The sequence below is a fragment of the Engystomops pustulosus genome, chromosome 8, assembly GCF_040894005.1.
Source record: "Engystomops pustulosus chromosome 8, aEngPut4.maternal, whole genome shotgun sequence".
Lineage (NCBI taxonomy): Eukaryota > Metazoa > Chordata > Amphibia > Anura > Leptodactylidae > Engystomops > Engystomops pustulosus.
In genome coordinates, this window is record NC_092418.1 from 16,691,952 (window position 1) to 16,705,079 (window position 13,128).

The 13,128-nt window shown below is 40.7% G+C and overlaps 1 protein-coding gene across 1 annotated transcript in view; it reads left to right on the forward strand.

Moving 5' to 3' along the window:
* The first annotated feature begins 2,247 nt into the window (after positions 1–2,247).
* LOC140074764 (melanin-concentrating hormone receptor 1-like) overlaps positions 2,248–13,128 on the forward strand; it is a 30,791-nt gene continuing 19,910 nt past the window's right edge. The window contains exons 1-2 of the mRNA XM_072119924.1: positions 2,248–2,512; positions 4,561–4,657. Of these exons, the coding sequence (XP_071976025.1) occupies positions 4,573–4,657 (85 nt within the window). The 5' untranslated portion in view covers positions 2,248–2,512; positions 4,561–4,572. The remainder of the gene's footprint in view (positions 2,513–4,560; positions 4,658–13,128) is intronic.

Consider the following 13,128-nt stretch of genomic DNA (forward strand, 5'->3'; position numbering starts at 1 on the left):
TATAACTACTATAATACTGCCCCTATGTACAGGAATATAACTACTATAATACTGCTCCCTATGTACAAGAATATAACTACTATAATACTGCCCCCTATGTACAAGAACATAACTATAATACTACCCCCTATGTACAGGAATATAACTACTATAATACTGCCCCCTATGTACAGGAATATAACTACTATAATACTGCCCCTATGTACAAGAATATAACTGCTATAATACTGCCCCCTATGTACAGGAATATAACTACTATAATACTGCCCCCTATGTACAAGAATATACGTACTATAATACTGCCCCCTATGTACAAGAATATAACTACTATAATACTGCCCCCCTATGTACAGGAATATAACTACTATAATACTGCCCCCTATGTACAGGAATATAACTACTATAATACTGCCCCCTATGTACAAGAATATAACTACTATAATACTGCCCCCTATGTACAGGAATATAACTACTATAATACTGCCCCCTATGTACAAGAATATAACTACTATAATACTGCCCCCTATGTACAGGAATATAACTACTATAATACTGCCCCCTATGTACAAGAATATAACTACTATAATACTGCCCCCTATGTACAGGAATATAACTACTATAATACTGCCCCCTATGTACAAGAATATAAGTACTATAATACTGCCCCCTATGTACAAGAATATAACTACTATAATACGGCCCCCCTATGTACAGGAATATAACTACTATAATACTGCCCACTATGTACAGGAATATAACTACTATAATACTGCCCCCTATGTACAAGAATATAACTACTATAATACTGCCCCTATGTACAGGAATATAACTACTATAATACTGCCCCCTATGTTCAAAAGTATAACTACTATAATACTGCCCCCTATGTACAAGAATATAACTACTATAATACTGCCCCCTATGTACAAGAATATAACTACTATAATACTGCCCCCTATGTACAGGAATATAACTACTATAATACTGCCCCCTATGTACAAGAATATAAGTACTATAATACTGCCCCCTATGTACAAGAATATAACTACTATAATACTGCCCCCCTATGTACAGGAATATAACTACTATAATACTGCCCACTATGTACAGGAATATAACTACTATAATACTGCCCCCTATGTACAAGAATATAACTACTATAATACTGCCCCCTATGCACAGGTATATAACTACTATAATACTGCCCCCTATGTACAGGAATATAACTACTATAATACTGCCCCTATGTACAGGAATATAACTACTATAATACTGCCCCCTATGTACAGGAATATAACTACTATAATACTGCCTCCTATGTACAAGAATATAACTACTATAAAACTGCCCCCTATGTACAAGAATATTACTACTATAATACTGCCCCCTATGTACAAGAATATAACTGCTATAATACTGCCCCTATGTACAAGAATATAACTACTATAATACTGCCCCTATGTACAGGAATATAACTACTATAATACTGCCCCCTATGTACAGGAATATAACTACTATAATACTGACCCCTATGTACAGGAATATAACTACTATAATACTGCCCCCTATGTACAGGAATATTACTACTATAATACTGCCCCCTATGTACAAGAATATAACTATTATAATACTGCCTCCTATGTACAAGAATATAACTACTATAATACTGCCCCCTATGTACAAGAATATAACTACTATAATACTTCCCCCTATGTACAAGAATATAACTACTATAATACTGCCCCCTATGTACAAGAATATAACTACTATAATACTGCCCCCTATGTACAGGAATATAACTACTATAATACTGCCCCCTATGTACAAGAATATAACTACTATAATACTGCCCCCTATGTACAAGAATATAACTACTATAATACTGCCCCCTATGTACAAGAATATAACTACTATAATACTGCCCCCTATGTACAGGAATATAACTACTATAATACTGCCTCCTATGTACAGGAATATAACTACTATAATACTGCCTCCTATGTACAAGAATATAACTACTATAATACTGCCCCCTATGTACAGGAATATTACTACTATAATACTGCCCCCTATGTACAAGAATATAACTACTATAATACTGCCCCCTATGTACAGGAATATTACTACTATAATACTGACCCCTATGTACAGTATTATGAAGGATCTATTTCCTATAGTACAGTCCGCTCTCTCCTGCTCATGATCCATAAATACTCCTTAGTGATGGCATAAATGGTGCCAGGCTGCTCTGTGGGGTGATCCATCTGTTGCCACTTTCCTCTGCTCCATCAGGCTCAGTCGTCACCTGGCATGGAGAATGTGTCCGCTGATGCTCTGCTTTCCGTCTGCTGGTGGCTGGGGGTCCCAGTCCCCCCATTGGTTGCTTGCGTTTCACGCTGCCCAGGATCACACAAAACCCTGATTGTAGCTCAGTAGTGCAGGGATTGGAGAGACTGCAAGATTCATTCACAGAGACGGCGCACAGGACCAGAGGCGGCAGCATCCTCCCCAGGTAATCACTGCTAGACTTTACTGACGGGGTGGGGGGCTTATAATCCTATTATTACTGGGGGTACTCCAAGGCTTTGAACATTGGTTTTGCCTACAAATCTCTCAATCTCTTGTAGACCCAGAGATGTATCAGAGCTGAATTTATCACTGAACTCTATACAGTGCTGTGGGATCACTATCTAAGTTACCTGCAGTCCTATGTAAATACACTGTGGCCAATGGTCAATCAATAAACTCAGCTCTGCTACATGGAGTAGTGGAAAGTTCTGATGTATACACAGTATACAATGAGCTATACTGATATGTGATGTAACCTGCTATATGCTACTGCAGTTTGATGGCTGTTGATCCCCCCTTAGACAATGAGATATTGGGGGTTGTAGTATCTGGACAATGCATCAATGGGAACGGAATGATAAGACCAGATTTTTGGCTGCTGCTGTTGACCACCAGACAGACACAGATCCTTCTTTCCAGATCTTCTGCTGTTTAGGATTAAAATTTGCATTTTAAGCGACTCACAAAAAGAAATGATGAATTCAGCAACTTAGATCTATAATAATATGAGTGATAGACCTAATCTTCCCCTTTAAATCAATAGTAAACAATAAAAAAACTTTCTTAAAAGTTGCATCCATATCAAAATGTTATGGAAGAGTCACATTGTCCACATGCTGGCTGGAAGCACTGGGAGAAATTTTAGGACATGTTTTACTTCTGTCTCTTTAAAAAGCCAAGTACAGGAAGTTACTGGTTACATACAAGATAGGTTCTGTAGGTTTGTTCTTAAGTTGAATCTGTATGTAAGTCAGAACTGTATAGTTTATAATTGTAATCCCAGCCAGAATTTTTTTTGGTCTCTGTGACAATTGGATTTTAAAAATATTGGGTTGTCATAAGAACCAGGATTACCAATAAAGCTTCATTGCAGAGACCTTTTATAACACCTACAGCTGATTATTATAGCCTGCGGCTAAAGTACAGTGAATTACCAAAATCCAGAGGTCTGTCTGTAACTCGGGGTCGTCTGTAAGTTGGGTGTTCTTAAGTAGGGGACCGCCTGTAAAGGTTAGAGCTAGTTGTGCTGTGAGTAGAGTAGTCACAGCCCCGCCCATCGTTCTAGATTTTGTTACATTTGTATCTGGCAGGTCGCCAATGATTTGAAAGTTGCAACATTGTTGCAGTTCTCTGTGTATCAGTTAACCCCTGAGTCAATCCTAATACAGGTGGCTGTGGTTTGTATATTGTATGTATGTAGACTGGACATGTTGTGCATGCTCAGTCAATACATCCTTGGAGGATGCATGTCTTTAGAAGATCCTGAGGGAGTCTCTATAGGATCCCCCAGTTGTATGATAAAAGATCTTTCTAATGCTCAAATTTCTTTTTTTTTTTTTAACTCTATGATATCTGTTGCACAATGTGTAGCACCGCACATGACCAGTAGAGGTCACTGCTGATATTTAATAATTCACAGTCACAACAATGATAATTATGGGAGGTTTATATCCAGACTAGGGGGAACTATAGACTATATAATACCCAGATATTAGTGTACGATGTCTACTGAAAGAACTTCCACAAATATTGAACACAAAATCTGTTGATCCTTCAAATGAAAACATTTTTGGAAATTTCGGATGTGACCGAAAATTTGCTAAGTTTATAAATACATAAATACGTATATATACAGTCCCAGAAAGCTTGGTGTAAGCAAAGGGGCGGAATTCTACATTACAGGCAGTCCCCGGGTTATGTACAAGATAGGTTCCTTAGGTTTGTACTTAAGTTGAATTTGTATGTAAGTCGGTACTGTATATTTTATAATTGTAACTCCAGACAAATTTAAATTTTTAATTTTTTAAATTTTTTTTGGCTGTAAATGAGACTAAGGATTATCAATAAAGCTTCATTACAGAACTTCACCAGGGGTCACAGTGGGCAGGGGGTCTGTCTGTAACTAGTAGTCGTGAGTTGGGTGTCCTTAAGTAGGGGACTGTCTGTATTCCACACTCACTAAATTCTTACCTATACATTTATATCTGCTAGGTCTCCAGAAAGATGGCGGAGCCGGATAATTGGGTCCACTTGGGCCTGTATATCTACAATGACTCCAATGTGACTGGCACTGGAACCCCATCTGCAGGTAATTCCTCAAAATTGACACCGGAGCTATATTCTGATGGCAAAGGCAGTAGTAATATTTTTGGTAATTTTTGTAAAGCGGTCTCATATACAAGAACTACTGAACCTTTCTCCTGTGGGTCCCAGACCCAATTTTTGTATAGTTGACCCTATGTTGGGGTCTTGTTTTCCTATAAAATTGTAAAAACTCAATAAATACAGTTTAAAAAAAACAAAAAACCACTGGACCAAGGGAAATCTCAACCCCATATTCTTGGTGATACAGAGCTCCATATCCTCTCCAAGTCATACAGTTAAGGCAGACTATCTGTCTTCCTTAATACCTTGGGCTCCCCCTAGTGGTGGCTATAGATACATAATCCTTTATGGTGTGAAAAATCCTCATCCTCTATAAACACTAGTCGGCAGAAAAATATAGACCTAAAAAAGATACAATAAAACAAAATAATAGCACCACTATAAGGATTGGTGCCTCCTGGCGATGTGATTTTGCCATCTATGTTCTGTATTTGAGGTATTGCAGAGATAAAAGACCCTTGATCAGATCAGTAGTGAGGCCCCCACAAGATGATCTGATAAGATCAGATCTCTATACTTCTCTTGTTAAGACTTCCGGAGCTACAGCTTCAAAATCTGTAATTAGCTGCAAATGCCGCGGAGTGGGAAACCATCCAGATATTATCCAGCCACACAAGGGTTAGGGAGACAGATGCCTATTAGTGTTCTCAGCAGGCAGAGATACATGGAAGAGAACTGGCAACCAGAGAGTAACAGGACAAATTTTAAAAGAACTTAAATGGGAACTTATAATGTGCAACATAAAAAGTTTTTATCAAACCACACCCCATATTCCTGCCCAATCCCTATCCATACAAACCCAATCACAACCAGCTACTTTAATGGTGACAGCAAACAGTAATGATGACCCCCTTGGTCACCTCTACAAAATAGTGATACCCCTTTAAAGGGAACCTGCCTACACTAATCATATCTTTGAAATCTGCTATTATACTGCAGTACAACTATCCCTATATTGTTATTCCCCATGTCTGTACAGTTCCACAGTCCATTTGTAAAGTTGACTCACCATCAATCCATATTTTTCTAGCTCAGTTATGCCTCCAGTTTTCTAATTGACAATGGTCCTGCTTTCTCTTCATCTGCTCACCCAGCTCTGCAACCTTATTCATTATTGGCTGTGTGACCCACCGAAGAAAATTCCTGAGGGAGGAGTAAATGAGGAAATTGAGAGAGACCCTAGTGATATGTAAGTGCTGATGAGAAATCAGCTCACCCCTCCCTCAAGTATTCTCTTCAGCAAGAGGAAAAACAATGATAGGACTCACATGGGTTCATTTACATAGACGGTGAGTCAACTTTATAAACAGACAGACAGTGGAGCTTTTCAGGCATGGGGAATAATAATATAGGGATAGTTGTAGTGTTGTATGCTGTCACTTACTAAAAATATGTTTAAGGTTCCCTTTAAATTCCTCTACATAGTATTTCTGCCTTTTTATAATCAGAAGTTGCTTTTCCAACAAATCACAAAAAAAAAAAAAAAAAATCACAATTAGATTAAAAATAAAATTAATAATTAACATAATCTTCTTATATAAATCAAAAGTAAACCCATAGTATAACTTGCTTTCAAAAGTCAGATCCATGGAACAATTTCACAGATGATTTGCAAATTTTTTTTCTGACATCTTTTGCTGCTGTATCTAAAAAAGCTGAGTAAAGGGGAAAGCTATCCTGGTGAAAAGTTATGCTGAGAGTGGAGTAGTCACAACCCCGCCCATTTGTATAGATTTGTTACATTAGAATCTAACAGACTGCCAGTGTTTCAGAAATTGCAACATTTTTGCAGTTCTATGTGGATCAGTTAACTCTATAGTAAGTCCTAATGTATATGTGATGTTGGTGATTTTGCTGATTTTGCAGGGGGGCAGTGACCCACCCAGAAGATTTCTTATCTGTGACAAAGGATTATCTTGGATAATCAGCAGCACAGAGAATTTCAGAAGAGGAGATTGCCAATCTTATAAGGGGCAAACACATTTATTCATTTTGGATAAGAGTGTGCTGATTTTTTAGTGGGCAGTGACCTGTGAAGATGCAGATGCTTGTGGCAATGACCATTGAGTGTCTGTGAAGAGCGTGCTAATTAGTGATCTGTTCAATTTACCTGGGACAGGGAAAATTGTGATTAGTGTTGCATCTGAGTATTTCAGGTGATGAGTGTGTTTATTTTGCAGGGGAAAGTGACTTGTAGTAAGGGGAAAAAGGCTTAGTCGATCAGCAGCACAAAGTATTTCAGAAGAGGCATGTGCTAATCTTATAGAAGGCAGCAAAGCTCAGGATTTCAGAAGTCTGTGCTGATTTTGCAGGGAATAGTGACCAGCGAGGGTTGTCTGTGATGAGGTCAGTACCTTAAGAAACAATGGGGGTCATTTACTCAGGGCCCGAATCGCTCTTTTTCGTCGGGTTTTCCGAAAATTACCGATTTGCGCCGAATTGCCCCGCGTAAGTAAATTTTCCCCATTGTTATATGATCAGCAGCACAGAATGGGGCAGATTTACTTACCCGGTCCATTCGTGATCCAGTGGCGCGGTCTCCGTCGAGGATTCTGGTCTTCCGGCGATTCTCTAAGGTAGTGCGCCCGATGTCCACCAGGTGTCGCTGCTGCGCTGAGGTCCGCTGGAGTTCACCGTCCTATCTTGGGTGCTGGTAAGCGCGCGTCAAGCGACACATTTTTTTTAAAATTCCGTGGTTTTTCTGAATCCGTTGGGTTTTCCGACGGCCACGCCCCCAATTTCTGCTGCGTGCATGTCAGCGCCGTTGCACCACAATCCAATCGCGTGCGCCAAAAACCCGGGGCAATTCGCGTCAAATCGGTAATTTTCCGGAAAACCCGACGAAAAAAAGAGCAAATCGGGCCCTTAGTAAATGACCCCCAATGTTTCAGAGATTTTTGCTTCTAACATATGAAGATGGTGTTGCCTGAGACTGGGACAATTTGATGAGAAATAGTTGTAAAATAACATTGAGCATTTCAGTTGATGAGTTTTCATTTTGCAGGGGGCAGTGACCTGTGATAAAGGTGGAATCTTCTGAAAAAGGCTTAGTTGATCAGCAGCACAGAGTGTTTCAGAAATGGCGTGTGCTAATCTTATAGAAGGCAGGAATCAGTGTTGTGACTTTGCAGTGGGAAGTGACCTATGGGAATGAGTCGGGAAAAGGCTTATTTGATCGGCACCACAGATTAGTAGAAATAATCAGAAATAGTAGTGTAGTAGCACTGAGTGCACCAGGCGATGAGGTTGTTTATTTTGCTGGGGACAGTGACCCTGTGATAAGGGTGGCTTAGTTGATCAGCAGCACAGAGTATTTCAGAAGAAGTGTTAAATAGGACGTTGACCTGTAATGATGGGGTTGCCTGAGACAAGGACAATGTGATGAGGAATAGTGATGAGTAGTAACACTGCGTTCTCCCAGTGAAGAGTGTGTTGATTTTGCAGAGGGCAGTGACCTGTAAGGACGGGATTACCCAGGATCCTCCACTGTTGAGTTATGAGGTTTCTCTCTTCATACATAGAGATGAGTTCTCCTGTATACAAAATGACATTTTCGCCCTGTTGGTGTTTTTGTTGTGAAGGTTCGGGTAATCCTGTGACTTAATCGATGCCCGGTACGGCTGGATGCAGGATGAGTCACCAGCCCCTTAATCCGTCGCGCTGACAGCTCGCTATACGTCTGGCTGAGACATAACAATGCAGACCGCGCCGCCACGAGGTGTCCTTATTAAACAGCCCAATAAATGAAGTAGTTAATGCGTTTTTTATTAAAATCTCCTCCTGATTAGAAAACTCTGGTGGTGGAGGGGAGGGAAACATTTTTGATTGAGATTAAGGAAAGGGGCCTAAGGGCAATGAAAGAGGCTGTAATCTTAGTATCTCATAGCACGGTGATAGGATGAATATAATGACGTTTACAGTGAAGACTGACACAGTGGGGTTTATTTACTAAGGGTCCGCGGACGCACTTTTGTCGGATTCTCCTCCGTTTTATGGATTTGCCCCACTGTTACAGGTATTTAACTGGGGATTGTGTCGCAGGCAATCGGATTGTGGCACAGCTGCGCTGCTTTCATGCGACAGAAATAGGGGGGGGGGGGGGGGCATGCCATCGGATCAGACTGAGCGCAGGATTTAACTTTCAAATTACATGCACCAGGAAGAAGATGGTGAACCCTGTTGGACCTGAGGGGGGAAGCGACACATGCAGGATAGAAATTCCCTTTAATATATTTGTTCTGCTGTATACGCAGTAATACAGTGTATTTCAGGAGCAGAGTGATCTAATTTTGTAGGGGGCAGTGACTTGTGCAGATGAGTTACCTTGTGAGAAAAGAGAAGCTTATTGGGGAATTAAAAATACTTTTAATATCGTAAACAGGGTTGAAAAACATGGCTGCCCTGTTCTATAAGCAAACACCTGACCATGGCTAGTGCACGGTATAGACATGAATGTAGCACCACCCATGGTGAGGAGAGGAGCGTTTTTTGGACCCTTTAAGGGACTGTTTACCCATATAATGTCTGCTTGGTGCCCAGGAGATAAGAAGGGGCCGTACAACGATCTCCTCAGAACTCCAGTACAAAGCAGTGAGCAAAAGACACCTTAGGCTGTGGTCACACGTGGCGTTTGGAGCCCGTTTTTGGCGTTTTGAACGCATGCGTTTTTCATCAGTTTTAATTAAGATAATTGGGAAAAGTGGTCAAAAACTGATGCGTTTTTTAACGGACTGCTTAAAAACGGGCCAAAAATGGGTTCAAAACACCACGTGTGACCGCAGCCTTACTCTGCAATTATGGAGCTATACATTAGGGGCCCCCAGATGTAACTTTACTTGGGGCCACAGAAATCCCAAATCTTTCCCTAAATATCTGCACCATACATAAGGTTCTGCAACAATTCTGCTGATTTTCTTTGCTCAAAATTATAAGAGCTTTATGTTACAGGCCCAAAGCCTGAGGCTGCATTACTGTGATGACAACATGGGCCTGTGGTGCTGCCAGGGAAACGGTGTGGATCCAATTCGCCATCTAAATCCACACACGGCTTCTGTCTGTTAGGCCTGAGTTTGCTATGAGGCCCTATGATTTCTGTCTACATTGTCGCCATGGAGATAAGAGAGCCTGGGCCCATATAAAATGGCTGCAGGGGAAGAAGCTGTCGGCCATTTTAGCCTCCACATTAGACCATACATAGCTCATTTGCATATAGATTGGATTGGGGTCCGGGGGTCAGAATCTTTTATTTTGAACCCCCACTGGTAGCAGAATTTTCATATTTACAGTATTTTTAGATCTTTAATGAAGTTTCCTCTGATGATGGATCAGAAATCAAGGCTTGTGGCTTGTAATTAGTAAAAAGACTAATTATCCTAATGAGAATAGTTATTACTGTACCTATACACAGAGGGGGAGGGGAGCCGAGAACTGTTACAAAAATGGCGGCCATAGTGGTTGTCATGTGAACATGTTACAGACATAACCGTAGGGGCAAGCGGAGGCACTACAACTCTCAGCATGCCTGGATCATGCAGTGAGGATTATGTGGAAAGGGATTTGGCAACCAAAACACTAGATCAGAAGTAACCCATTCCCCGCCAGTGATATTCCCACTCTCTAAACTTATACATTTCAGTGATTTCCCTGTAAATTCCTCCAGGGAATAGATTAAAGTCTTCCGAACATCACAGCCAATTCCTGATAAATCCCATTTCCTATCACATTATACGCGGCGAGCGCATCCGTATACAGCGCCAGCTGCCAATGTGCACCCGCCGCAGCTACAAGTATTCCCTCCACAGATATAACAGGATGGTAAGTGTTCACTAAATAATAATGAAACAAAAGAAAATTTTATGAGCGACTAAATGGCCACCTGTGTCTATATAAGGACATCGGTCACACGGTATAACCTGGGGATCTCCTGTATATAATGATATATGTACAGCCGGTATAACCTGGGGATCTCCTGTATATAATGATATATGTACAGCCGGTATAACCTGGGGATCTCCTGTATATAATGTTATATGTACAGCCGGTATAACCTGGGGATCTCCTGTATATAATGATATATGTACAGCTGGTATAACCTGGGGATCTCCTGTATATAATGATATATGTACAGCCGCTATAACCTGGGGATCTCCTGTATATAATGATATATGTACAGCCGGTATAACCTGGGGATCTCCTGTATATAATGTTATATGTACAGCCGGTATAACCTGGGGATCTCCTGTATATAATGATATATGTACAGCTGGTATAACCTGGGGATCTCCTGTATATAATGATATATGTACAGCTGGTATAACCTGGGGATCTCCTGTATATAATGATATATGTACAGCCGGTATAACCCGGGCATCTCCTGTATATAATGATATATGTACAGCCGGTATAACCTGGGGATCTCCTGTATATAATGATATATGTACAGCCGATATAACCTGGGGATCTCCTGTATATAATGATATATGTACAGCCGGTATAACCTGGGGATCTCCTGTATATAATGATATATGTACAGCCGGTATAACCTGGGGATCTCCTGTATATAATGATATATGTACAGCCGGTATAACCTGGGGATCTCCAGTATATAATGATATATGTACAGCCGATATAACCTGGGGATCTCCTGTATATAATGATATATGTACAGCCGGTATAACCTGGGGATCTCCTGTATATAATGATATATGTACAGCCGGTATAACCTGGGGATCTCCTGTATATAATGATATATGTACAGCCAGTATAACCTGGGGATCTCCAGTATATAATGATATATGTACAGCCGGTATAACCTGGGGATCTCCTGTATATAATGATATATGTACAGCCGGTATAACCTGGGGATCTCCTGTATATAATGATATATGTACAGCTGGTATAACCTGGGGATCCCCTGTATATAATGATATATGTACAGCTGGTATAACCTGGGGATCTCCTGTATATAATGATATATGTACAGCCGGTATAACCTGGGGATCTCCTGTATATAATGATATATGTAGAGCCGGTATAACCTGGGGATCTCCTGTATATAGTGATATATGTACAGCTGGTATTACCTGGGGATCTCCTGTATATAATGATATATGTACAGCTGGTATAACCTGGGGATCTCCTGTATATAATGATATATGTACAGCCGGTATAACCTGGGGATCTCCTGTATATAATGATATATGTACAGTCGGTATAACCTGGGGATCTCCTGTATATAATGATATGGAGCATGCTGGTATAACATGGGCCCCATATATACGGTCACACAGCGGCAGGACATATTTATATAATGTAGCAGTGTGGAGCTGGTAAGTTTAGTATTTTAACACTAACTCAGTTTCTATGACAACACATGGAAGGTTCCTGCCTGCAGAGACTTTCTTAGTGTGGACGGAGGAGATTGTGTCCTCTCTGCCGGTTGATGCGCAGCCACAATGGAAGAAAGAGCCAAATTATAAAAGAGCAGAGAACATGACGGCACATAACAATGGGCAGTGAGTGAGCAGGTCTGGCAGGAATGAACATAACAATGGGAGGTGAAGTCAATTTTTGGGAGATTTTTGTTTAGGCTTCTCTGCTACACAGCCCTATATGGTCCTATATATACCTATATAGCGGTGTCCCATAAGGAGATTACAAGGTGTAGCCCTATTGAGATCACTGGTTACAGGAAATGCTGACAAGTGTTTGTTTTCCCTGCAGTGCCCCCGCAGGATACATTGAGTATTACCACCTGTGAAATAAAATCACAGCCTTTTACCAGTTTATACCACCATGGGCGTTTGTATTACCCCATCTTTACCCTAGACTACCAACAAAGCTTCACTACACTTGGCTATTGGGGGTATTTCTACTCCTTATTACCCTAGACTACAAAGACAGCTTTTATTAACCATCACTAACATCATCAATTGACTACCAAGAAAGCTTCTATTACCCCTATCTAGTCTAGACCACCAAGGAAGCCGATATTACCACTCAGTACTCAAGGCCACCAAGGAAGCCGATATTACCACTCAGTACTCAAGGCCACCAAGGAAGCCGATATTACCACTCACTACTTTAGACCACCAAGGAAGCTTATATTACCCTTCACTAATCGAGACCATCAAGGAAGCCGTTATTACCACTCACTACTCACGACCACCAAGGAAGCTTCTATTACTCCTCCCTACTAGATACCAAGGAAGCTTATATTACCCATCCCTACTATAGACCACCAAGGAAGCCGTTATTACCACTCAGTACTCACGACTACCAAGGAAGCTTATATTACCCCTCCCTACTAGATACCAAGGAAGCTTATATTACCCATCCCTACTATAGACCACCAAGGAAGCCGTTATTACCACTCAGTACTCACGACCACCAAGG